Source organism: Leucopleurus acutus (assembly GCF_964270905.1).
Source record: "Leucopleurus acutus genome assembly, chromosome: 9".
Lineage (NCBI taxonomy): Eukaryota > Metazoa > Chordata > Mammalia > Artiodactyla > Delphinidae > Leucopleurus > Leucopleurus acutus.
Genome location: NC_139144.1, coordinates 5,635,795 through 5,663,605, shown reverse-complemented (window position 1 = coordinate 5,663,605; position 27,811 = coordinate 5,635,795). Strand labels below are relative to the sequence as shown.

The 27,811-nt window shown below is 49.4% G+C and overlaps 1 protein-coding gene across 1 annotated transcript in view; it reads left to right on the top strand.

Annotated features, from left to right (window-relative positions):
• Positions 1 to 27,811, top strand: part of DDC (dopa decarboxylase) — a 76,203-nt gene that overhangs the window by 26,638 nt on the left and 21,754 nt on the right. The window contains exons 5-8 of the mRNA XM_082846173.1: positions 5,607 to 5,741; positions 7,564 to 7,707; positions 18,434 to 18,500; positions 24,159 to 24,253. Coding sequence (XP_082702299.1) covers positions 5,607 to 5,741; positions 7,564 to 7,707; positions 18,434 to 18,500; positions 24,159 to 24,253 — 441 coding nt within the window. The remainder of the gene's footprint in view (positions 1 to 5,606; positions 5,742 to 7,563; positions 7,708 to 18,433; positions 18,501 to 24,158; positions 24,254 to 27,811) is intronic.

Below are 27,811 nucleotides of genomic sequence, written 5' to 3'. Positions count from 1 at the left end.
GGAAAAACCACACACAAAGATTTGAGTTCTCAGCTGCTTCCAGCTTTAGGGAGGGGACTGCTGTACATGGCCCCCCTCCACCACCCCCCACCCGCCCCCCATCAGTCAGCTGCATCTCACCTTGCAGTGGGGAGGTGTTCCAGTCCCCAGCACATGGGTCCTGATGCTCTGGGGCTCCACTGCCAATGGAGAGCAGAGCCCGGCTGTGGGCAGAACAGAAAGTGGCCATAGTAAGAGCAAGAGACGGGCTGTGATGGGGTTCTTGGTGTTGAATTCTATTCGACTCAGTTCCGGGCCTGGGGGTGATCTGATAACTCATGACAACCTGGACCCTTGCAGTAAACTTACTTTTTCTTTGTAATTCCACACATTTTGCCAAGATCTACTTTTTCCATCTGTGCTGTTCATCTTGACCCCAACCCCCAGCATCTGGGAAGCCCTATTAATCCGAGACTCAGCTCTTCCCTCACCTGGGGACATTTTAGTCATTGCCTCTGGGCCACTTCACTCTGTTTTTCAGGTGCTTCCATTTTCCACGGATTGGGTACCTCTTCCATAATTTCTAACTTTCTTTTGTCATTTTCTTTTTTTTGTTTTTGTCATTTTCTCTTATGTGTTTTTTGGGGACTTTCCCACGGTTTTTTCTACATCATCGTCTCCATTTTCCACACTGCCAATTGATTGCCTTTGATGTCAATTTTGGTTCCGTTATTCCACTTAAGAGTATCATCCCCTTTCTACCTGTGAAAACTAGACATCCATTAGAAAAATGGAAGAGATGCGGAAACATTTAGGGACAGCTTCCTCCCAGTGTCATTTTAATACCGATGTGTTTGTGTGTGTGTGTGTACATATATGAGTACATAATATAAACAAAACTGGGATAATGCAACACATCATACAGATTTTCTGTGTGCTGTTTTACTTACTATTTTATTGTGAGCATTTCCCATTGTTTAAATAGTCTCTGAGAATATTATTATTGCATGATTTGCTATGATGTGTCACAATTTATATAAATAGATACAGTATATACATTGTGTCACATCTTTCATTCTTGTAAATCCTATTTCAAAGGACACCGTTTAGGATGAAGGTTAACAATCTCCTAAGAAGATCCTCAGCTTTCTGCTGGGGCTCCCCTGGTTGAGTCCATATTCACCACACATGCTCCACCAAAAATCAAAACCAAACAAAAAAGTTTTTCTGGGTCACTGGAGATTATAACTAAAGTAATTTCACATTCAATTCTTTTCAGCAGCCCAAGCTGATTCCTCTAGTTTGATACTTCTCAAAAACCTTAACAACTACCCTGTCAATCAAGGCGTGTGTATTATAATAATAGCTACTTTGTATTGCACACCCACTCTGAGCTAGCCTGTGTTTTAGTTTTATTTCTTGTGTTTAATGTGCTCATTTTTCAACCTCCAAATGTATATCAGGCTTGATTGGATTATCAACAACCTTTTTCATAGATGAGGAAACCGAGACCCAGGAACGTCAAGCATGGGACCCAAGGGCAGGAGCTATTTAGAGGCAAGGCTGGGGCACATGTGAGCTGGACCCACGAGTGTTCCACCAGCCTGTCCCTGACCCTTTGCTTGGGCGAGTGTGCAGAGGTGGGCATGCTGCCATGGGCTCCATCTTTAAATTATCTCTTCTTTGAAAGACAATCCCGTTTTCCAGAAACAGCAGAAGCCCCGGCATTTGGTTATAGGAATCATTCTGACATCACTCAGCCCAGGATTCAATTGAGTCCCCCTTGGAGCCCACCCACCCAGTATGAGGCAGGAATCCCGCCCTTCCCGCTGACAAGGCTGATTGTCTGTAATTTGCGAGGTCCTGGAGCGCCTGAGCCTGCTGACAGACGGGGGGCCCGGATGCGGGGATGCGGGGGGAGCCCCTCAGAGGCGTAATCACAGCTGCTGGGTGTGGGCACCGTGACGGGCGTCTGCATCAAACGGCAAATCATCCTTTGATCTGGACAAACGGGGCCATGAAAATGGTCTCTTAATTGGGTTTGAAAGCTCTCTTGGAAGAAAAGCCCATTTCCCGCCGTGTATGGGGTGACACTTGAAAACCCAGAAGATGAAAGGACATTTCTGCTCCCAGCATTCACAGCCGAGCGGCCACGCTCACCGTGTTTCTTTCTGCCTCCTAGCGGCTTTGCCATGGCAACCTTTGTCTGAGGCAGGAAAGCAAAGGTATCATTACTGTCCTCGGAGCAAGACCGCCCCTGCCCCTACCTCGGCCCAGATCTGCTTCCCACAGAGGCCTGGAGACCGGCTCGTTCTCCTGTCCCGGTCTCCAAGCCATGACGCTTATGGATGCTGGGCTGACGATTATTTCACTGGGCAATTTTTTGTTTGTTTGTTTCGAGTTTTATTTTCAATTCTTCTTGTCAACACGTCTCCTTAATGCTGACTACATTTAGTGAAACTTCCTTTAGAAGTGTGTAATGACCCTTTCAGCTATAACTATCCCTGTTAATATTTTTTTAATATTTTTTAATTCCACATATATGTGATACCATGTGGTATTTGTTTTGCTCTGTCTAGCTTATTTCACTTAGCTCAATGCCCTCTAGGTTTATCCATGTTCCAGGTTTATCCATGACAAGGTTTCCCCTTTTTTTGTTAAGGCTGAAAAATATATATTAATATATATATATATATAAAATCACATTATCTTTACTTTTTTTAAAATTATTAATTAATTTATTTGCGGTACGCGGGCCTCTCACTGCTGTGGCCTCTCCCGTTGCGGAGCACAGGCTCCGGACACGCAGGCCCAGCGACCACGGCTCATGGGCCCAGCCACTCCGCAGCATGTGGGATCTTCCCAGACCGGGGCACGAACCCGTGTCCCCTGCATCGGCAGGCGGACTCTCAACCACTGCGCCACCAGGGAAGCCCTTGGGTCATCTTTACTGTCATTACTCTGAATTCTTTTTCAGGTGGATTGCCTATCTCCTCTTCAGTTTTTTGGTCTTGTAGGTTTTTACCATGCTCCTTCATCTGTGACATATTTTTTGCTGTCTCATTTTGTTTTCCTTTTTTTTTAATGAGTGGGGGTGTGTTCCTGTCTTACTGGTTGTTTGGCCTGAGGCTTCCAACACTGAATTTTGTAGGCTGTTGGGTGGAGCTGTGTCTTGGTGCTGAGCTGAGGACCTCCTGGAGACCTCACTCTGATGAATATTTCCTGGGGTCTGACGTTCCCTTTTAGTCCAGTGGTTCGGACTCGGAGCTCCCACCGCAGGAGCTTCAGCCCGACCCCTGGCTTGTGAACCAAGATCCCACAAGCTGTGTAAGGGTGGCCAAAAAAAAAAAGAGAGAGAGAGGAGAATGATAACAAAGTAAAAAATAAAATTAGACTAGGAAACTAACAGGTATGTTAGAAAAAATTAAAAATATAGATGAAACAACTGAAGCTAAAACAGAACCACAATAGTAAAAAAGAGGAGAATAAAAGGTGGAAAAGGCCTTGGCTGTGGAGGGCGGGGCCAAAGCAAGGGCGAGGTTTGGGCAGTGGGCGGGGCCTATGCTTAGGACCCACAGGGCTGGAAAAGGCCGGGGGGATGGGGGCTTAGGCTCAACAGAACAGAAGCGGCTCAGACGTGCCTCCAGCCTCTGTTCTCAGAGGGCGGGGGACCCCACCTGGGAGCCCAGCAGGCTTCCTGGGTTCGAGTGGACATGGCAATCACCCTCCACTCCTCTTCTGCTCCTCCGGTCCTGGAGGGCCCCTCCCACCTGCCTCTCCAGATCTTCCTGGCCTCCCTCCTATGCCCCCAGGACCCACATGGCCTGGAGGGGGCTTTGGAGGGCGGGGCAGCAGCCTGGGAGCTCAGCAGGCTCCCTGAGTCCGAGTGGGCGGGGCGAACGCCCTCTGCTCCTCTCCTGGTGGGCCCCTCCCGCCTGCCTCTCCTGTTCTCTCTGGCCTCCCTCCTACGTCCCCAGGACCAACCCAGCCCGGAGGGGACCTCTGAGGGTGTAGGACCTGGTCCGAGAGCCAGGCAGACTTCCCCGACCGATTGGGCAGGGAAAAAGTTGGGTGCACTCCCCCCTGATCTGAGCCCCTGCAAGGGTCCCTCCAGGCATGGGAACCCCTCCCCCGCCCCAGCCACCCCTCAGGGGCACTGGTCCTGTCCAGCCTCCACTTCTCCTCCCCCCTCAGTCCCCCCACGTGCTACTGGTTCCCTTGGGGGTTCTGCCCATCTCCGTGGGCGTCGGGGTCCCCCACCAGCATCCAGCAGCCACCCTAGTTGTGGGGAGACGTGAACTCTGCGTCTTTCCACACCACCATCTTGTCTCCGCCCCCCTCCCCTAAAATCTTATAAACCTTCTCACAGTCAACAAAACTCTACCTTTTAAATTTTTTCTTTCTAATGGTAATACTGTTCAGCTCCTGGTTTCTTCCAGGATTTACTAAGATTCCGTGATCAAGAGCAGGGAGAGCAGGAAAGTTGATTATAAATGTGGGGAGGTTCCCACCTGGCAGATGTGGGCTCACTCCTAACCATGCCACTCCCCAGCTGCTGATTTGGGGCAAGTTACCCTCTCTGAGCTTAGTTTCCCACCCGAAGATGATAAAATTTAGAAATGGGATTATTTTGCAAATTAGCTGGGCTAACACGATGGGTGTTGAATCCATATTCTCTTTCACCTCCTCCCACCCTCAGAAGAGTGAATTTTGCATCCTTCTTGACTACTTCGCCAAAATACGTTGTCGACATTCGTTGTGTTAGCTTGCTAAGGCTACCACAACAAACAACCACAGACGGGGCAGCTTAAACAACAGCCTCACAGTCCAGAGGCTGGACGTCTGAGGTCGAGGTGGCAACAGGGCTGATTTCCCGGAGGCCTCTGCCCTTGGCTGGCAGGCGGGCATCTCCTCCCTGTGTCCTCATGTGGCCTCCTGCGTGCGTGTGTGTGTGCGTGCGTGCGTGTGTGTGTGTGCATGTCCTCAGCTCCTCTTCTTACAAGGACATCAGCCAGGCTGGATCAGGGACCCTCTAACTTAGTGACCCCTTTACAGGTCTTGTCTCCAAATATGGTCATGTCCTGAGGTACTAGGAGTTAGGGCTTCAACGTATGAAATTTTGGGGGACACACTTCAACCTGTACCATCAGTGACTGAGGAAAATCCTGCAAGGCAATTTTTGAGTCTCAAAGAAGAGGACTCCCATTTATAGAAACATACAGATTTATCTGTCCACGTTGCTGTGCACACAGAGCTGGGCTGAGAGCTGTGCCTGGGCCCCATCTCCTCCTCTTCCCGGGGAAATGGGCCAGCACCTCCTGGGTAGACCAGGAGGCGTCCGCGGGAAAGTGCCTGTGAAGTGGGCCCGGTGATGCCTGGTACGCGCTGAGTGCTCAGACATGCGGGAGGTTATCTTATGAAAAACAGACAGAGCAACGTTGAATTGATAATAAGAGCTGCAGTGGCGGTCACAGGTGTGCAGCCTTTTCCCGCTGAAAGGAGAGTGAACTTGGCAATTTCAGATGCATCTTTTAAGAAAATAGGGGGACCCCAAATTGCATCTCCCAAGTTTAAGATGATTCCCTGGCTGTACTTGGAAGCCCATTTCGACCTTTTCTTTGATTTAGGGAAGTGCCAGTGAAGCCACCCTGGTGGCCCTGCTGGCTGCTCGGACCAAAGCGACACGACGCCTGCAGGCTGCCTCCCCGGGGCTGACACAGGCCACCATCATGGAGAAGCTGGTGGCCTACGCATCTGACCAGGTGGGTGTGGCTGCCCGGAGCCCCATGGAGCCTCACAAGGCAGAATGATCGGTGTGGTAGCGAGTCAAAACCCAACCAAGCTGTGCAGCATCATTTCCAATCCAGGAACAGCTCCCCAGGGAGACCTATGCTGAAGACAAGGTGTGGGCTGCAGGTGGGAACTTAGTAGATCAAGTTGAAAAGAAAATAAATGGACCATGAGGTCACCGTGACCCCACCTGCACCTGCTTGTGTTGAGGTCATCTGGCTGCCTTCAGAGCAGGGCTGTGGAGACTCATGTGGGACGTGGGCTCAGAGACCTGGGCTGGCATCCCAGCTCTGCTGTTTCAAATTCTGTGACCTCAGGCTCATCACGCCAATTCTCTGAGCCGTTATTTTTAACTATCAAACAGGGCCCAAAGCGCCTGTCCCCTGATAATGCTGCTCTACCAGCTGGTGGCTAAACTAAGATGAAGGATACAGTGGTGCTTTGTAAGGTTTCGAGAACTCTGCAAATAGGGGCATCTAGCAGGTGGTCAATTCCAGTGACCAGCCCGCTTCAAAACGGTTAAAAACAGAAACAAAACTGAATCGTGTGAGAAGGAACAGGAGGCAAGAGCATTGAGCAGTAGCTCCATGAGTGAAAGTGTAGCAAGGGGGCACTGAAAAGTGGTACCACTGAAGGATTTGGTTCCACAAGGAATAGCTGATTTAGCTCTGCTGACATAATATTTATAACGAATTTCTTAAGCCAGGCATTTCAACTGTGACAACTTTGTTAATAAAATAAGTTAATAAATACGTGTAGCCTGAAATCAACACAGCGCCTATATTTTGATGCTTAATCAGGAGTACTGTCTCTGTGTGTATTCTAACTCTAGGCGCTAGAGCTCCCTGCACATCAAGAAGACTATTCACTTCTATTTCTATCTCCCTAGTTTCCCAGAAAGACACGAGGAGACTTGAAGAAAATGCACCTGTAGGTGTTCAGTGAATCTAGGCTGAGATAAGTTGCTATGAACGTTAGGGTATAGCCTTTCCCAATAGGGTTTCCATGAGGGAATTTCACCTTACAGAAGTGATTTGCGATGCTTCTAGATGCTCCCAAGGATGGTGCATGGCTAGTACCATCCTAGGTGATGGCAGTCAGGTGGGTTCCTTACATCCACCGGATGGCCATGGGCTCTAGGACGCAATTCTTCCTCAGCTCTCAGGCAAGTTCCCCAGGAGCGGGGCCTTACGCGAGGCTTTAGGGGTTCACTGTTTATTCAGTGGTGCTTTCTGGGGAGTCCTGTAGGAGTTAGGGAAGCAGAATGGGCAGCAAGGGAGCAAAAGCAAGGATGTGGCCTCTGAGACAGTCCCCGCCTGTCACCTCCTCCCGAATGGAATCTACACTTCAGGAGAGCCTTAGCCCCTGGGGGCACGGGGTCAAGGTGCTGGTTGTAAATTAATAACCTGATCACCTCACTCCTCACCTGAGGTTAGAGAGGACACACAAACCACGAGGAGAACGACTTCCGAGAATTGTCTTACGTTTCACAGACGATTTTAGAGCCTCGGAGGGAAAGAGTAGGAACCGGAGCTTATTGAGTGCCCTTATTAAGGACACACCATCACGTGTCATTATCCCAACTAGGCTTTCAAATGGGCATTCACCGCTTCACTAGAATTCAAACCAATGGATGAGAACACCCCCAGTACTGCCGGGCACTTCTCGCTCTAAGTGTCTGAATCATTAAACTGGGAAGCAGATCCCTCAGGACCTGAAACAGCTCCAGGCCGGAAGGTGGGGGGCAGGAGGGCTGTGAGCTGCTGCAGGCTCTACCCCTGCGCTCTCTTGCAGGCACACTCCTCCGTGGAAAGAGCCGGCTTGATTGGTGGAGTGAAGTTAAAAGCGATCCCTTCCGATGGCAAGTTTGCCATGCGAGCTTCTGCCCTGCAGGAGGCCCTGGAGAGAGACAAGGCCGAGGGCCTGATTCCATTCTTCGTAAGTTTGTGTGGCTCCACGGGGATGTCTGGGCCCTGCAGGGGGTGGGCCCGCGGTGACAGGGCCACTTTCCAGGCTGCCGCGGTGGTCACACGCCAGGTGGTGCTCAGGTCAGCCCGCCTCTCCTTGAGGGTGGCTGGAGCAAAACTCCATTTATTTTTCCTTCCACTTGTGTGAATCTCAGAAACGAGTAACACCAGAGAACCCAGCCTGGAGGATGCTGTGAAGCCGAGAAGCCTTGCTTCTGCTTCCTGTTAAAAATGACACCATAGGGTGGCCCCTTGACATGGTAGATGCATGACGGACATCCGAGTGAGCCGAATTAAAAATAAAACACACTTTCCACCTAGATTGGTGTCCTCAGTAGATGCTAAGAGGCGTCATTTGCGAGAGGTGTATGGCAAGCAAGCAGTGACTAATTAAAATACAAATAAATAGGATATAATTACAATATCTAACTAGCCAAATAGCAGCTAGTTTTCTTGTGCACGGATGGGCTTTTTCCAGTGGGGAAGAAACAGTTGCTGTTACAACTCAGGCTGGGAGCTGTCATGCCTGGTGTGATCATGGCATCAGCCGGTGTCTGGACCGGGACGTCAGGTGTGATGGCAGCTGAAAGGCTGTGATTGTGGCACTAACCCCGTGAGGTCATCTGGCTGCACTTTGGGGTCATCTGGGGAGCTATAAAGAATGCTGATGCCCAGACCCTGCTCCAGCCTCTCTGGGGATGGGACCAGGCATTGGAGACGCTTCACGGCAACTTCCAGATTCTCCTGTGTACCCAGGATTCCATGCTCTGAGGCACACCTGTCAGTATCTGGGTATTTCCTAGTTGTAGAGCAACCTAGGTTCAACAGACTCTAGGGGCCATGTAGTAATAACTTCCACTACTTTTTAAGAGTTAATCTTTGAGACAAGCTTTTTTATCCAAAAAATTGTTTTGAGCGATTCAAATTCAGCGCCCTTTATTGAATATCTAACATGTAGGCTGGGAGAGGCACAGAGGGTATGATTTTATACACAATTTGATCCTGATTCGAGGAATCCCAGAGGAATCAGGAGCATAAACAAATAATTGTAGAGACATCAGCAAGATTCAGATTGTTGAGCTTTAAGATTTCTTTGTATATTTTGGACACCAGTGCTTTATCAAAAGGTATGATTTGCAAATGTTTTTTTCCAAGTCAGTGACCTGTCCTTTCATTCTCTGAAGTATCTATCACAAAGAATAAGTTTTTATTTTTAATGAAGTCCATCTCATCAATTTTATTTTCATGGAATATGTCATTGGTACCTAAAAACTCATCACAAAACCCAAGATGTTCTAGATCTTCTCCAGTGTTATCTTCTAGGAGTTTTATAGTTTTACATTTAGGTCTCTGATCCATTTTACTCTGGTTTCTGTAAAAGGTGTAATGTCTGTGTCCAAATCCATTTTTTTTGCATGTGGATGTCCAGTTGTTCTAGTACCATTGTTGAAAAGACTATCCTCTCCCCATTAAATTGCCTTTGCTCCTTTGTCAAAGATCAGGTGACCATATTTGTGTGTGTCTATTTCTGGGCTCTCTATTCTGTTCCATTGATCTGTTGGTCTATTCTTTCCGCAATTTTACACTGCCTTGAATTGCAGTAGCTTTAGAGTAAGACTTGAAGTCGGGTAGTGTCAGTCCTCTGACTTTGTTCTTCTCCCTCAGTGCTGCGTTGGGTAGGGAATTCCCTGGTGGTCCAGTGGTTAAAACTCGGAAATTTCACTGCCAGGGCCCAGGGCCCGGTTCAATCCCTGGTTGGGGAACTAAGGTCCCGCAAGCCGCGTGGCAAAATATATACATATATATTGTGTTGGATATTCTGGGTCTTTTGCTTCTCTTTATAAACTTTAGACTTGGTTTGTCAATAACCATAACATGATTGGCTGGAATTTTGAATGGAAGTTTGTAGATCAAGTTGGGAAGTACCAAAATCTTGACAATACTGAATCTTCCTATCCATGTACATAGAATATTTGTCCATTTATTTAGATTTTTTTTTACTTCTCTCCTCAGAATTTTATAGTTTTCCTCATATAGATCTTATACATATTTTGTTAGATTTTTACCTAAGCATTTCTCTCTCTCTGTCTCTCTCTCTCTAGCTCTAGTTTGGTGTTAATGTATATGGTATTGTGTTTCTAATTTCAAACGCAAATTTTTCATTGTTGGAATATAAGAAAGCAATTGACTTTTGTCTATTATCCTTTATTCTGTATCTTCTTATAATTGCTTATTAGTTTCAGGAGGTTTTGGGTTTGATTTTGATTTGGGGTTTTTTTGGGGGTGAGGGGGTAGGGTATCTATATGGACAATCATGTCATCTTCAAACCAAGGTAGTTTCATTTTTCCCTCCCAACCTGTATATCTTGTAGTCCCTTTTCTTGTCTTATTGTTATAGGTAGAATTCCCAGCATCGTGTTGAATAGGAGTGGTGAAAGCAAATATCCTTGCCTCCTTTCCGATCTTATCAGAAAATCCTGTAGTTTCTCACTGTTAAGTGTGCTCTCAGGTTTTTAATAGATGTTCTTTATCAAGTTGAGGAAATTCCACTCTAATCCTAAATTCGCTAAGAATTTTTTATTATAAATGGATGCTGGATTTTGTTAAATACTTTTTCTGTATCTATTGATATGATTGTGTGATTTTTTTCTTGTTTAGCCTTTTGATATGATAGGTCATATTAATTGATTTTCAATGCTGAATCAGCCATGCATACCTAGAATAAATCCCACCTGGTTATTATTTTTTATATATTATTGAATTCAATTTGCTAATATTTTGTTGAGAATTTTCACATCTATATCCATGAGATATTTGTCTACAGTTCTTTCTTGTAACGTCTTTATCTGATTTTGGAACTAGAGTAAGGCTGGCCTCACAGAATGAGTTAGGGAACATTCCCTTTTCTTCAATTTTCTGGAAGAGATTGTAGAGAATTTGTTTAATTTCTTTTTTTTTTAACTGAAATATAGCTGAGTTACAGTATTATATTAGTTTCAGTTGTACAACATAGTGATTCAGCATTTTTACGGGTTATATTCCATTAAAATTTATTACCATATAATGGGTATAATTCCCTGTGTACAATATATCCTTGTTGCTTATCTATTTTATACACAGTAGTTTTTATCTCTTAATACCATACCCCTGTCCTGCCCCTCCCCCTTCCCTCTCCCCACTGGTAACCACTAGCTTGTTTAAAATTAATTAATTTATTTATTTTGGGCTGCATTGGATCTTCGTTGCTGCATGCGGGCTTTCTCTAGTTGCCGCTAGTGGGGGCTGCTCTTTGTTGCGGTGCCACGGGCTTCTCATTGCGGCAGCTTCTCTTGTTGCGGAGCACGGGCTCTAGGCGTGCGGGCTTCAGTAGTTGTGGCACGCGGGCTCAGTAGTTGTGGCTCGCAGGCTCTAGAGTGCAGGCTCAGTAGCTGTGGCGCACGGGCTTAGTTGCTCCGCGGCATGTGGGATCTTCCCGGATCAGGGCTCGAACCCAGGTCCCCTGCATTGGCAAGTGGATTCTTAACCACTGATCCACCAGGGAAGCCCTAGTTTGTTTTCTATATCTAGTTTAATTCCTTTCTTAAACATTTGGTAGATTTTACCAGTGAACAAAACTGGGCCTGCTGCTTTCTGTTATGGAAGGCTATTAATTTACTGACTTTATTTCTTTAATAGATATAGGCCATCTTAGTCTGTTCAGGCTGCTATAATAAAGTACCACAGACTAGGTGCCTTATGAACAACAGAAATTTATTTCCCACAGTTCTGGACGAAGGAAGTCTGAGATCAGGGTGCCAGGGTGGGCTCTGGTGAGGACCCTCTCCTGGGTGCAGACAGCTGACTTCTTGCCATGTCCTTACATGGAAGAAGGGGCAAGGGAGCTCTGTGTGGTGTCTTTTACAGGAGCACCAATCCTGTTCTCAAGGGCCCCACCCTCATGACCTAAGCACCTGCCAAAGGCCCAGCCTCCTAATACAAACAACTCTGGTTTCAAGGGTTTTGCAGAGGTGAGGGGGGAACAGAAATGTTCAAGCCATGGTATAGGCCTATTGAGAGGATCTATTTTTCTTTATGTGAGTTTTTGTAGATTACATCTTTCAAGCAATTGATCCGTTTCATTCAGGTTTTCAAATGTGTGGGCATAAAGTTACTCAGAATGTTCTTGTACTACCCTTTTACCATCCATGGGATCAGTAGTGATGGTCCTTCTTTAATTTCTAATGTTAGCCATTTGTGTCCTCTCTTTTTTCTTAGTTAACCTAGTTAGATGTTTATCAACGTTTTCAAAGTACCGGCATTTGGTCTCGTTGGTTCTCCCTATTGGTGTCCTGTCCCTAATTTCACTGATGTCTACTCTAATTCTTATTATTTCTTTTCTTTTAGTTTCTTTGGACTTAAATTGCTGTTTGTTTTCTAGTTTCCTAAGGTGGAAGCTTACATTATGGATTTAAAATTTCCTTTCTTCTCTAGTATATGTATGCGTTTCATGCTATAAATTTCCCTCTAAGCATTATTTTCACTGCATTCCACAAATTTTGGTAAGTTGTATTTTCATTTTCATTGAGTTAAAAATATTTTTAAAATTTCTCTTGAGACTTTCCCTTTGCCCTATATGGTAATTAAAATCTTTACTATGTTGTCTTTCAAGCCATGAACATGATATATCTCTTTGTTTATTTAAATCTCCTTTAATTTCTTTCATCATATAAGACTGTACATGTTTTGCTAGATTTATACCTACAGAATTATTATTTTTGAACAACTGTAAATGGTATTGAATGTTTAATTTTGATGTCCATGTGTTTGTTGTAGCTTATAGAAATAGAATTAATTTTTGTATGTTGATCTTGTATCCTGTAACCCTGATAAACTAAGAGGGTTTTTTTTTAATGGATTTCTTGGGGGTTTTCTATCTAGATAATCATGCTATATGCAAATAGGTACAGTTTTACTTCTTCCTTTATGACCTGTATGCCTTTTATTTCTTTTTCTTGCCTTTTTGCACTGGATAGAACTTCCAGTACTATTTGTATAGCAGTGATGAGACTGGGCATTCTTACCTTGTTCCCAATGTTAAGTGAAATGTATTTAGTTTTTCACCATTAAGTAAGATGTTATCTTTAGGTTTTGGTAGGTGTTCGTTGCCAGGTTAAGAAAGTTTTTCTCTATTCCTAGAGTTCTGAGAATTTTTATCATAAATTCGTGTTGAATTTTGTCAGATGATTTTTCTACATTGATTGATATGGTCATGTGGTTTTCTTCTTTAGTCTGTTAGCAAGGCGGGTTACATTGAATGTCAAATATTAAACCAGCCTTGCATTCTTGGAATAAATCTCACTTGTTCATAGCGTGTAATTCCTTTTATATATTGCTGGATTCCAGTTACTAATATTTTTAGGATTTTTGCTTCTCTGGTCATGAGTAATATTGGTTTGTAGCTTTCCTTTTTTATAGTCTTGTTCTGGTTTTGATGTTAGGGTAACCCTGGCTTCATGAAAAGACTGGAGAAGTGGTTCCCTCCTCTTCTATTTTTCTAGAAGAGATTGTATCGACTGTACTTTAAACATCTGGTTTTGAATTTAGCGCTTTTCTATGTATGGGAAGATGCAAGAGTCTGGGCTCAGTGAAATATGCACCTTAACTATCTAGGCTTTCCTCCATCCTGAATTCCCTTAGGGTGCACAGCTGCGGGAGGCTGCAGTGCTGATGGCGTGATGGCCACAACATCCTTTGTTTACTGATGTGGCAGGGGACATTCTTGTCCACACTCTCATCATCTTGTGGGGGGACTTCAGAGGTAGTGCCTTGTTTCACTCTGGCTGCTACTCTGTGCCTCTGTGTTTATGAAGACTTTGAAATAAGCATCATTTGTGAGCTCTTCAGGATGGCCAAGACCTCTGTTGGAACATTCCGTGTGTGTCCTTTAAGAGGCATCTGCACTTCCATCGACTACATTTTACGATCTCCATGGTGGGCTCTCTCACGCAAAAGGTGACAAGTTCATGGCCTTAGGAGCAGCAGGTGCCAGATACTTCCACTGATTGCATTTCAAAGCTTCTGGTGATGGAACAGGCAACAATTCCATGTTAATTCACTAAGTCATTCACTTGTTTGACAAATGAACACCCTCCATGTACTGGGCCTGTGGGTGCTGAGATTAAGGGGGGTGGGCCTCAAGGATCTTATTTGCTAAAGTGGAGACATTAAGGGAACGGTCGTTTGCGCCAAGGTAAATGTGAGCTGTGTTCGAAGTCCTGTGATTCAGAGCAGAGGGTTTCACAGCTCATCAGAACTCATAGTCTGACCTGCGTAACGTGCCTGTTTCCTTAGAGCACTTCCTGTACCAGCCCTGGGCATCTGTGGAGAGGCGTGGCCCTTTCCTCCTGCAATGTTCCTGGAGGGAGACAGATGTATCCCTGATCTGATCTGATGAGGACTCTATGCATGTGGACAAGGGGTAGAGGGTACAATGAGTTACGTAGGGGGTGTCAGTGAAGCCTTTGCTAAGAGGTAACACATAAGCCCAGTGTCCTGGAGGACGTGCAGGCACGTGCCTGTCTGGTGAGAGAAAACAGTACTGTAAGGCACAGAGATGTGCAACATCATAGGATACAGGGGGAGATGCAGCTGGTTGTTATCTTAAAGGGGCAGTCAAGGGTCTGTGAAGCTGCAGAGAGAAGTCCGCCTGGGTCGGGCAGGAGGGTAGCTTAAGCTTAGACACGTGGCTCTCTTATTCCCATTGAAACGAACACGTGCTGGTTATCATTCTGCACATGAGTAACTCTGTGCCCGACCCTGAGTTGTGGACCCTGATGCCTCGATGTCTTAGGGAGCTTGCTGACCCTGGAGGTCTAGCCAGTTTCCGGAGGTCTGAAAGGCAAGTGAGGCTTTCCTAAGCAAACCAGCCACTCGGAGCCCACAAGCTCTGACCACCTCCTTCATGATTTCGCAAAGAGGCTGCAGCCCCTTCAAAGTCAAAACCCGCTGCTCAGATCAGGGGTACGTTGGGCAGATTTGAACTTGGAAATCAGAATCACTGTCCCTCCACAAACTCTCTGTGGCTTGTAATAAATTTCCCTTTCTCATCTCTATGGTTTGCCTTCCTGACTTGCTAAGGTCAGGATCGAGGCGGAGGGCGGAGCCTGCACGGCTTGTATTAGAGCAGATCAGGCCCATGGTGAGGGCGGCGGCGGAGAAGGAGGGGAGGGGACAGCGGGGAGTAGCAGGACCGCCGCCCCGGGCTCTCAGAGATGGGGCGCCCACACAGGCCCCGCCTGTCTCCCCCTGCACAAATGTGATTAGGCCCCTGCAGAGCGCCTGAAATCAGGTTAGCATCACTGAGCTGAGCTGGGGTAATCAGAGCCCGGAGCGGAGCAGGTGCTGGGCTTTAAAGCGGTGTCTGAGAGTGAGGACAAGCTGACTCACAGCCACTAGAACACCAAGCACGCAGGGCCCGCCCCTCCCCCCTCCCCCACCTCCCCTCCCCTCCCCCGCCTCCCCTCCCCTCCCCTCCCCCCACCCCACCTCCCCTCCCCCCCCTCCCCTCCCCCCACCCCCCCCACCCCGTCCCCTTCCGGCCCGCCTGGAACAGCCTCGCGAGAGCCTGCATCCCCGTGCCGCCCACGGCTGGGGTCGGTTGGAAGGGCCTCAGGCACGGTCCAGCGTGCTGCGTTCTCTAGGCGGCAGGACCAGAGTTCACGCCCCTGGGCTCACCTTGTGGTCTGCTCCTGCCTGCGTGTCCCTGGACCAACCCCTGACCCCGCCACAGGAGACTCACTTAAACCCACTGTAAAGTAGGGGTCCCTGAAGGCATCCAGCTCAGGAGGGTCGTGATGACTGGATATGATCTCTGCAAAGCTCCCAGGCCTGGCTGAGACGTGTTCTCTCCTGAGGCCACTCCTAGGACTGGGCATCATTTTCTTGTTGTTTTTACAGAATGCTCCATGCTCAGAACAAAAACATCAATAACTACATGAAAAGCTAAGAATATACGGTTTATATTAGCCAAATCTCATCATAAGAGACAAGCAGTACTAATATTTGGTGGAGTCGTTCTAGACTCCTGTGTACACATTAATGGAAAATAATTTTAACAACAATTTAATAATTTTTAATGTTTAGGAGTCGTTCTAGACTCCTGTGTACACATTAATGGAAAATAATTTTAACAACAATTTAATAATTTTTAATGTTTAGGTGTAATTTTAAAAACAGAAGGTATGGCATTTATTTCCATTAGAATTTAGCTGAGGAAAATGAGATGAAACTGAAGGAATTGCTGAACTACAGAAGCGTCATTCCTAAGAGACTCTTAAAATTGAGAAAATAAATGACAAGTGATATTAAGAAGGTTTAATCATCCTTTGGTTTTTTGAAGCTACATGGTTTATGACATAGACATAGCATTTTAAGAGTTCCATGCTCTACCTACCAAACTAGGCCCCTTAGACAAAGCATTTTAGTATTCAGTTGTATATTGCAAACACCAGAGAAAAATCGCTCACTGACTTGGAGTCACTCTAAGTCATTTATCTTGTCAAGATGAAACACGTGGAGAATGCTTGGCACTTGGACCAGGGAGGGGATGGGCACAGAGGCAGGGAGGAAAGGGGCTGAGAAGCCACGGGAAACGTTGAGGCTAGAAGGTCTACACCCGCAGACCTTAGGGTCTGGGCAGGTCCTGGTCTAGTGCATTTGTGTTGAAAATGAGAAAACAAAAACCCAGCAGGTGCCAGTGTGATGCAGAACTGGGCCTCCAGCCCCGGCCTTTTTGCCCCAAATGCTCAGCTTCAATGTCTGTGTATTCATCTTGCCTTTTTATTTTCTGTGTTGGTGATGCCTGGATGTCTTAAGGACCTTGCTGACCCTGGAGGTCTAGCCAGTTCCTGGAGAGCTGAAAGGCAAGTGAGCCTTTCCTAAGCAAACCAGCCACCCGGAGCCCACAAGCCCTGCCCACCTCCCCTTTACGAGTCTCTCACACTCCAGGCCACACTTCTCCTTCCCCGATCCCCCCAGAGCCAAGGACCAGACAACCAGGGCAGTCCCTGTGCCTCACAGCCTGCTGGAATCATCTGAAAGAATTCACACTTGTCAATCCTAAGCCTGCCTGCTCTGCCTCACCTGTTCCTTTCTGCAGGGAACCCATAGTTCCCGCCCACCTTTTCCCTTCCCTCTGCCTCCTGACTGACCCTGATGCTTCCTGTGTGGCTCTGCATGGCATGGCATCCCCTCTCCCCATGGGTATAACGAGCTATCTTTTTAGTGGCAATGTCCTCCCAACCTGTTGGTCTTGCCACACCTGAATAGCAAAGCAACACTCTCTCCCGCCCAGGTGACTGTGTCAGCTGAGCCATCACAGAGCAGAACCCATGCCCCCCTGGCCAGAGCACTTTGACTCTCTTTGAAAGACACATTTGGTTTTCAGGTCAAATACAGGTGGTCGCAGGCGAAATGCACCAGAGAGGCCTCCAGCTGGGTTCTCAGGTTTCCTAGCTTGTGTGTTTCCGACCCCTGTGTCTCTCTTCTCAGGGCACAGAGCATTGCTGGGGGCTCCATAAAGGCCACACAGATTGAATGAAATTTCACAGCCTTATCACATGGAAAGAGAAATTTCATTATCCAGACTGTGGCCGCCACTGTAAATCAATTAGGCTCTTTGGTTTGGAAACATAAGATGCTTTTTGATCATTTGGAGAGCATTTGCATGCAGCAAATGTTTCAGCCCCTGTTCTGTGCCAGCAAAGTGTGAGCTCCTAGCAACACAAAGAAATAAGACTTAGACCCTGGTTTCAAGAGTTTCATGGGTCGGGAGGGAGAGACAGCTTCGTGAGTGGGAATTTACAAGTCAGGCGCGCAGGTGTGATCACAGAGCTGCAGGGCGCTCAGGGAGCAGAAGTGAGACGGCAGAGAATTCCCAGCCACGGCTCCCAGCTGGGTGACGAACTGTTCTCAAAGCTTTCTCGGGACACCCTTTAAGAATTATTTTCAGGGTCGGGAGGGCTTTCTCGTGAATTTCCTTAGGAGAGCAAAGCTTCATCTTTTGACAGTTGAAGTTAATCTTTGGGAACAGTTTCATTCAGAGAGAAGGGCAGCAGGTGAACACCAGTGAGTGATGCCGTTGGTCCAACTCTGAGCTGACCCGGAGGCTGATCCAGAAGCAGCATTGCACGAGGTCTGGAGTAGCACCAGCCGGGCCGATGACGTGCGCACCATTCCGTGTGCTTGCCCTGCGCGCGCGCGCACACACACACACACAAACACACACACACACACACACACACACACACACACACTCAGCTAAGAAAATCCAGGCTCCCTACTTCATGGAAGGAATGCTATCCCTATAGTCAGTATACACCCTTGTATCAATAAAGCGGAACACAGGGAACGCTGTTCACACGGTCCGGGCCTTCCTTCCTGTCCCTCGGCATCCTGGGAAATCTGTGCCGGTGCCCTTTGTAATCTCACAGCCTAGTTTTCTGTTACCCGCTCTGTTTCTCTCAACCTGTTATGATGCTTCCATGCAAATATTAAATATGTATCCACAGACTCACCTCTCCATCCAGCACACGTTCAGCCAGCATAGTGTATTCAGGCTGTGGGCCCCATCTGGGTAGGGGTGGTAGCTGTGTGTGTGTGTAGGGTACGGCAGTGACTACGATGCAGGGCTGAAAGGACCTCTGCTTCCTGCTCTCCAGGTGGTGGCCACGCTGGGGACCACATCCTGCTGCTCTTTTGACAACCTCTTAGAAGTGGGTCCCATCTGTAAGTATCTGATTAAAATTTTCCTTTGGAAAATGGTCTCAGTATCCGGGGACTTCAGTAGACTGCCTCTTTGGTCTCTCCTTCATAATATTAACTTCATATCATAATGTAGTATATAAAATGTCATATAATTATATAGTAATAAAATATATTAATATAATATTAACATCGTTAAACTTATTGCAGGATAGTTTGCCAAACTCTTCTCGTGTTTACAGTGACACAAACCTCCTTAGCTTGAACCCCATAAACTCAGAATTTGGGCTAATTGGACAAAAGCTAAGCTTAGCTGTACCAACACGCTATTGGTAAGAAAACTATAACAGTGATGACAGATTACAAAGGCTGTGTTGCCCCCGGTTGAGGGGAATCAGCTCTTCAGACTCTCAGAGGGTCATGTGTGTGATGGCAGGAGAATTTTCTGTCCTGGAGTAGGTCTTCCAGCATCTTTTTTTGCCATTTTGGAATTCCTGAATATAATTGAGCAAATTAAAGTGATTAAGCAAATCAATATCAAAAAACTGGATTTCTCCCAAGAAGAGTGTGTGCTTCGTGTGTTTGCCGGGCCCCCTCACCTCCCCCTCACTGGAGCACTGAGGTTTTCTTCAAGAGACAAGAATTCAGAGAATTCAAAGGTGAGCCCTGAATAAGAGGCTTCTTTAAGCTGAGGCCCTGGGAACTCAGCAGGCCCAGGAGGTTTTCTGTGGCCAGAAAGCCCTTCCTCAGGCAGGGGTCCTGGCGTGTGACCCACCCCTCCTCTGTCCTCGGGGCAGGAGGGCCTGTCCCACCGCTGCAGGCCGAGCTGCTGCCCCGGAAAGGGGAGGGCCGGGTGGCAGGAGTCATCGGAAGGGTCTGGGTGTTTCATGGCCGAGCTGCGGCTTGTCCCACTGGGACCTGGCTCGCTGCCTGTCTGTGGAGCCCCAGCAGGCTCTTGCCTCTCCTCACCTGGGTCTGCCTGTGGACCACACTCATGGGGTGCGGGAGGGGACCCTCTCTCCCCCCGGTGTGACTGAAGTCTGATGGAGTGTGCTGGGCAGGGCTCCGTCACGGGCAGCCGTGGTGCAGCCTGGGCCACCCTTGAAGCCGTGTGCCTCAATTCTGAGCTGCGTCTCCATCTGCGAAGTAGAGATGGAAACATTTATTGTAAAGCGACGGGATTCTGAGTGGACGAGTTAATGCACGGAGAGGGCGCGAGACAAAAGCTCTTCCTCGGGCTTCCCTGGTGGCGCAGCGGTTGGGAGTCCGCCTGCCGATGCAGGGGACACGGGTTCGTGCCCCGGTCCGGGAAGATCCCACATGCCGCGGAGCGGCTGGGCCCATGAGCCATGGCCGCTGAGCCTGCGCGTCCGGAGCCTATGCTCCGCAACGGGAGGGGCCACAACAGTGAGAGGCCTGCGTACTGCAAAAAATAAAAAAAAAAAGAGCGAGAGAGGAGCTTTCGTGCTTTGAGGGGACGTGGAGCCGGTGGCTGGTTGGTCAAGTGGCCGCTGGTGTGGCCTGGCCTGTTCCCATGGGCTCCGCCACTGTGACCGTGGCAGATGTCTGTCTGAGCAGCTGGCCGGAGGTGGGGCCGCAGGGCCGGGGGCTGGGAGCCGGGAGGAGGGACAAGCCAGTCGTGGCTGCAGCGGTGACCTCACGAGCTGCAAACCCTGGTCCCAGGCCAAGGCGCTGAGCCCCTGGACTCAGATGTCAGGTCGGGAGCTGGACGTCCTGGCCCGCGGCCGGCTGATGTCACTCCGGGGCCATGGGATTAGAGGGCCGGGTCACCTGCCGGGCACAGCCCACAGGTCCTACCGCCCCAGCGCCGGCAGTCCTGATGTCCAGGGGCTCCCCCTGTGCTCGGGCCTGGGGGCCATGGGAAGACATGGATCGGGGATGCGTACGGTGCCGGAAGCCGAGGCTGTTCTGGGCAGGCGTGGCGAGTGCCACAGCGCCCCACTCGCTGCCGAGGTTTATCCACGAAGCCGATTTGGGCAATTCTGTTCATTACCAGCCATGCTCTTACTAATCATCGGTGGTGACTTGACGGTGAATGAGCGCCTTTCACCTGCTTCCCCTCCTCTGACGTCATTTACTTGAGTCGCCAAATATTTAGCATCCTTTAACTTCAGACAGGACCAGGCCCACCTTGTTCTCCTGTGCGGTTGGACTACACCATTAAAATAATTCAGGTTATTTATCTGCGCACCACTGCGTGACCAAGAGAGCACGTCAAAACTCGGTTTTCTCCCAACTGCTGCTTTAGGAAAGACACTTTCTGTTTAGCTCCTTTCCAAACAATTTGCCAGAGAGACTGTTTCAGTTGGTCCTCTTGGACCGGTCAGTGGAATTTCCTGGCAGATTTTATTGAGAACAGGATGAGAAACAGAAAGCAGAGAGTTGCAGGGCTTCCCTGGTGGCGCAGTGGTTGAGAGTCCACCTGCCGACGTGGGGGACACGGGTTCGTGCCCCGGTCCGGGAAGATCCCACATGCCACGGAGCGGCTGGGCCCGTGAGCCATGGCCACTGAGCCTGCGTGTCCGGAGCCTGTGCTCCGCAGTGGGAGAGGCCACAGCAGTGAGAGGCCCGTGTACCGCAAAAAAAAAAAAAAAAAAGAAAAAAGAAAGCAGAGAGTTGCAGGTATACAGGCAGGCAGTGTGAAAGTGGGAAGCGGGGGTCCCAGGGCTGTGGCAGGGGGAGGGGTGCCTGGCGGGTCTGTAGCTGATGGTGCCAGAGGCCTGTCTGCTCCTGTCCACGGGGGCCTCGAAAGGAAACAGGCAAGGCAGTGGGGGCCCGACAGGCACAGGGGCTGCCCCTTCCCTCTTGGACGCATCAGAAACCTCCCCGTCGAGGTGGCCTTGCCTGCGTGCTGGGTGGGCCTCGTCCTGGGGCATGCGACTCCTGTGCTCTGGCCTTGGGGTCTCAGTGACCCCTGACCCCTACAGATACCCACCGTATTCGGTGGGCACGGAAGGCAGGTTGTGCTTGGGATGCAGAGGTGGTGCTCGAGGCTGTTCCCCTCCCCGTGGAGAGAAGAGAAGCCCATTGGGAATCCACTCCCCATGGGCGTCTGGAAGTTCCTCCTGCAGGGGTTTTAGGCCAACTACACGGCTAGAGGGAATCCAGTCCCTCACAGGCTGTCCCTGGTCCTGACACCAGCTCCAGGGTCAGGGCTTCCACAGCTTCCCTCTGGTTTGACGCTCCACACCTGAGCGCATCCTTGTGGTTACGGTTATGGCAGGAGGAGGCGCCTGGGGCAGAGTGGGGAAGGGTCCAAACTTGGGGCTTCGGGTCGTCCTCTCCTGTGAAGTCACCCTGGGTCCCCCCCACCAGCCCTGATGCGTGACAGTAGGCCCAGAGAGCGGGCCCTCCCTGCCAGGGAAGCTTGCCGAGCCTTCGGTGTCAGGGTGTGTACTGGGCTGTGTCACACACTGGCCGGGAAGCTGCCCTCCTTCCCCAGCCCCTCCCGGACATCCAGCTCGTACCTTTCGTTCCCAGTCCTTCAGGACTCAGGACTGACATGGAATGGCCATCTGGGGGCCGCAACTCCTCTCAGGCCGGGCCTTCCAGGGGCTAGAGGTTCCCTCCCTAGAGCCGAGGGCAAAGGCCAGAGCTTTCTGGGGTAAGGCTAGTTCTCTCTGCCACCTTCTTTCTGGTGCCCCGCTTTCGAAACCCTGAGCGGCCCCCCATCATTCCCCACCCACTGCCCCTCCTGGATCTCCCGTACCCTCTGGAGTGACAGAGCCTTGGGGGCTGGCATCGTTACAGCCCCGTCCTGGGGGTTCAGGGTCAGATCTTCTCTCCTCCATCTGTCCCGGGGTAGGTCCGGCTAAAGTAAGGGGGTGTGGGTTTTACTGTGTTACAAGCATCCCTCTCTCAGGGTGAGGGCCGAGGGGGAAGGAGAGCCCGTTTGCAGCTCCCAGACTCCGTCCCCTCCTCCAGGCCTCACGGCTGTGTCCCTCCTGCCTTGTCTGCCTGACCCTTCTCTGCTCAGTCCTGAGCCGGACACAGTCAAACTCCACCCAAGCACCTCCATCAGAAAATGCAGCTTGCCTTAGCAGCTCCCACAGCCCCGAGGAGAGCACAGACCTGCCTTGAGATTTTGTGTCTATCCTGCACGTGCGTCTGAAGCGTCTCCCTCCCCTCAGCGGGTCTGAGCTGTAGCAGCAGCAGATGACAGCATTGCTGCAGCAGTGACAGCCGTCCTGTCCTTTCCTGATCCCCTTTCTCCCTTCCTGGCTCATGGCCACATCCATGGGGGGCTCCACGGGCGCCTGGGGAGGCTGGTCTGAGTGCAGCAATGAACCCGTAAGACGTGCTTTAGGGTCACTCAGCGTGATCCTCTGTGGTGATATCACCACCCCCCGGACACATTTGATCCTGATCCAACCAAAGGCTTCATCCCTCCCATCCTGAAGATCAAACTGAATCGAGGCTTTGAATTGCCTCTTCTGTCTTTTATCAGCAGAGCTCAGAACCACTCCTCACTCCTCATAGCGTCGTGTGTGATCAATCAGCCTCACGCACGCAAAAGTGAATCCATCCACCAGCACAAATGCAGGTGCCGACAGACCCCTGCCAGGGTGCCCTGATCTGGCGCTCCTGGGGCAGCTCCACCCGTGGAAGGGAAGGACGCCCACCCCTTGCTGCAGACCTGCAACCTCTCCTGATTGCATATTTCACGGCTGTGGGCAGTCTACAGCACGGAGGCAGGAAATAATTACGGGAATCCCGTCGCTCCTCTAGGAGCGAGTCTGTCCTAGTGTCATGATGGGCACATATGAGTGTTACCTAGTTTGTCCCTCAAAGTCTGGGTGCTGTTTCATCTCCATTTGCTAAGAGGGGAACGAGCTTGCAGGAGGGCAGTAAGACCACACGGTGGCTGGGTGGCTGGAGATGGGAGTGGAGCCCAGATACGCTCGAATTGAGGGAGCACATTTATTTTACTTTTTTTTCGGCCGCACCATGTAGCATGTGGGATCTTAGATCCCCGACCAGGGATCGAACCTGTGTCCCCTCCGGTGGAAGCTCGGAGCCCTAACCACTGGACAGCCAGGGAAGTCCCGAGGGACCACATTTAGACAGGACTCTATCCCAGCTCAAAGTCAGGCAGGTGCCCTTCCCGCGAGACTTTTCCAGTGCAGCTGGAACTCAAAAATCTCATTCATGAAGGGAGCTGAGAATGATCTCAGGAAGCGTAAAGCTGGTGACTGAACTTCCTGGGGGGTGGAGAGACCAGTGTGGACTGCGTGGTCCCAGCCTTAAGAGATACTTGTGGGAAGGACTTCAGACCCAAGAGAATCGAGGAGAAAGTTCCCCGAGGGTGAGGTGGGGAGGGCAGAGCACGGCACCTACCTGGAGTAGATGTGGGTGGACGGGCTGCTGGTGTGGGGTAGGCTGGTTCCTTGGGGCTCTGCTGGGCGTGAGGGTCAACACCGAGGGTCAGGGGTTCCCCTCACCTCCACACGTTCTCTGAGCTCTGGTCCCCGTGCCAGGCACCGTCGGGGCCAGTAGCACACGGCCTCTGCCTCAGCATCACTGCTTGTCAGGGATGCAGACATCAGGCCAACAAATGCTCTTGCCAGACTGTATTTGAGAAGATGCTGGGCTGGGACAGGTGCTCTGACCCCGGGATGAGGGCGGCCCTCCGAGCGCTCACAGGTCGCTTCTGGGCTTCAGGTCGCGAGGAGGACGTGTGGCTGCATGTGGACGCTGCCTACGCGGGCAGCGCCTTCATCTGCCCCGAGTTCCGGCATCTTCTGAATGGAGTGGAGGTGAGTATGCTCTTCCACAAGAGTGTTTTTGAAAGGTATCCTGTGACCAGTGACTTCTCCTTACAAGGATGTGACATTTATAATTTTTACTACTGTGGTTCATTTCAGCAAATGACTTCCAAACCAGTTTCTGTGATGAGCGGAGGTTACACTTCCCTGTGACAAGGGGTGAGAACCTTCCCGATCATACAGCCTTGTCTTCTCAAAATACACCTGATGTTTACACTATTTCTCCGTCTGCAAATCCTGTGCAGAGCTATCATGATAGGATAGAGTTGAGCTTACAAACGGTGGGGAACTGTTTAGGAAGAAAATAAAATCTGAATGAGTTTCAGATCAAGGGATAATTTTTTTAAAAACAACCTGCAATTCCATGTGCTCTGGATCAATAGTCATGTTCTGATCACGCAACTGAGCATGCTGTTCACTTTCACTGAGATGGAAAAAACAGCCACCAGTGCGCTGAAATGTCCTGAGCACTTTCAGAATTTGGAAAACATGGCCTGTAATGCCAGCTAAAGCATCTGCTGCTTTAGAGAAACAGCCACCAAAACGATTGACAGATGCTCTGCTTCTGCAGGGTGCAGAGTTAACACTAAGTGATGAGTTGTTTCAGGCTGGAGCCGGGTTTCACTGTCGGCAGCTCACGGGGCAGGAAGTTCCTCCTTGCCAGGGACTCAGATGTACATGCCATGAAGGGTCCAGGGTGGCAGACTTTGTCAGTGAGCGGGGGAAGAGGATAATAAATCAGAGGAGGCCAGGAATGGCTTCATGCTCAGAGGCAGGGCTTTCTCGAGACCTTGACCTCACGAGGTGCAAGGTCTTGGGCCTTGGGCAGCCTGTTTGCATCCTGGCTTTGCCCTAGGACCAGCCATGCCCCCTCGGGCAGCCTGGTATCCTCTCCCCACCGCACAAGATGGCTTTCGTAATCATGCCTCCTTTGAGGGGTTGTTTTAAGGATCAGAGAAGTTAACCATATTTCAAGGGCTGAGAAGCAGCGTCTGAATACAGCAAGCTATGCACGCATTCCACACCATTATCATTTTTCACCACGGCCTGGAGAGACCATCACTCCAAACCTCCCTCTGCTCTCTTGCCTGCCGCCGATCGATTTTCTAGTGACTAATTTGGATTCTCATAACACCATAACACCAGCAAAGTGGGTGTCAGAGGCATAGAATACAAAATTCCCCTCTTTGGGATGAATAATGCCTTTATCACTAATGAATGAAGGCGCATTCTGGTTTATAGCTCCCTCACATCCATCCATTTATTCACTCGTTCATTCAATAATTACTTATTGATCACTGAATGTGTGCGAGGGCTTAGATGAACCCTCGGTGGGTAAATAGAGCTTCCAGAGACCTCTGGAAATATTGGGAAGGGGTGTAGTACGTGAGAACTTCTGGTAACGGGAAGCTCACACTGGCCTCTATAGTTCATGGCTGGTAGCTAGTTAGGTGGCTGTTTGGTGCTAGGAAGTGAAGAATAAACCTCTGTACCGTGTAAATACCTTTTGTTGTGGTCCTGTGGTCTTGTGTGTGACGATACACATCACTGGGAATGTCTGTCCCTATGGTCTCCAGGGACCAAGGGCAAAGTATTCATCTGCGATGTGTGTGCCCCTCCCAAGGCCTGGTCTTTTCTAACTCTGAGTATCAGGTGTAGAACCTCACGATCTGTCCCCCTTACACTCTTCTCTTCCCCGTGAACCCACAGCTCGAGGTTTCACTTTCATGGGGGTGTCCAATTGTCAGACCACCCCCGTGGTGGGGCTGCAGTGAGATCCTATCAGCAGCAGACAGGATTTCATACCCAGCAATGAGTCATTGCCGTCTGTCCTCCTGTGGCCACTGGTCCCTGGGCTGGGAGGGCCTGCTGGTCAGCTCACAGATAAGGGGTGCAATATCCTGTCTGGCCCGGCCCTTCCCTGCAGATAAGAACCTTCCTCTCCATCGGCGGGAAGAAACTGTCGCAGTGGGTAATGAAAGATGTTTACACAGATCAGCCCCCAGGAGGGAACTAATAAAATGCCTAGCAAACAAAGCCCCTTCTTTCACCTTCTGTTTCCCGTTATCAACAAATGAAACTTGTCATTTCCTGTCTCTTTCTCAATATTGCTTTTATTGGAACCTCGAGGGAAATGAATCTGCTCCCCCAGAGCGGGCAGACAGGTGAGGTGGCCGTTGGTGACCACGCATCTCCCTGTCGGCCCCTCCTGGCTACCCCCTCTCCCTTCCCTCGTTGGGATGGAGAAGAGGCATCCCACAGCCTTGGGGAGACTTCGAAGCTTCCCCCACTACGAGGTTCCTCCCAGCTGGGGCCTTGCCATGGCCGCTGCCATCATTCTGCTTCAATTATAGATGCAGCCATGTGGCCTCCAGGTGGACCCAGGTCCTGTTCATCAGCCAGAGGATATGACAAGAGCCGGCGCTCTGATAATCTTAAAAGCTCGCCACTTGTGATGGCTCAGTGGAAACGCAGACTGCCCTCCTTGGCCGGTCTCGGTGGTTGAAATCTCTCATTTTTCTACTTGAAAATGGGATGACTTGAACTTGAACCTAGAGCCAGCTGTTGGCAGTTGTTACCACTGGCATCCAGGAAGGGACCCTGTTACTGTTATGAGTACAGTGAATGTGGATGGTGTCTTTAGAAATAAAGGAGAAAACATTTAGATAAACGGGAACCGTTGTTGATCTGTTACATCAATGTGGGTAACAGAACCAAACCCACTGAATGAAAAAAATGGGCTGGGCCTGATTACTGTAGATTAGCTATGACATTTTCACTTTCCCATTGCTGATCATGATACCTACATTCTGAGAACTTTGCTAGTTCATAAAGCTGAGGAAACTCATGCATAAAGTATTTCCCAGGCCAGATCGGTCCAGTTGCCTGACATGGCACCTGTGAATTAAAATGTTGGTTATTCCGAATTGTCCAGTAGTTTGAAATGTGGATAAATGTTATGCGACTTCAGACTGCAAATGTGAAAGCATGCAACATAAGCCGTGAGTTACATCTCATTTTATGTGGGAAAGTAGAACTGTGAATCTCCCCAACTAAAAATGAATTGGGACTCAGTTTCAAAGCAGGCGAGCCCCCCCAGATATGAACTGTGTCTGCGTTGCTGCCAGGGTGCGTCTCCTCATGATGATGGAAACTTCCCATGACCTTCGTCAGGGTCGGGCTCCGATTATGCTTTGAAATTCTGCATATTTTCAATTATCCAGGGTCCTCGAAATGCATCCCTTGATCCAAATGTGATAGCCCTACACCAAATTAGGATTAACACTTACATAATAAGAAGGCTCTAGATACTATCTCATTCCAATCCCTCACTTATAAATTCCTGTAGAAAAGGCTGCTGCCACATCAGTAGACAAAGGATGTTGTAGCCATCAAGCCATCACATGACAGCCGCCCTGAAAGTGAGCCCTGAGGGAACTCAGGATGGGAAAGCACAGGACACTGGTCCCAGGTAGCCGAGGTGCCCGTCAAAGGGATGATTTCAGTGAGTCCAGACTCTTGCATCTTCCCATAGATGCATAGAAAAGA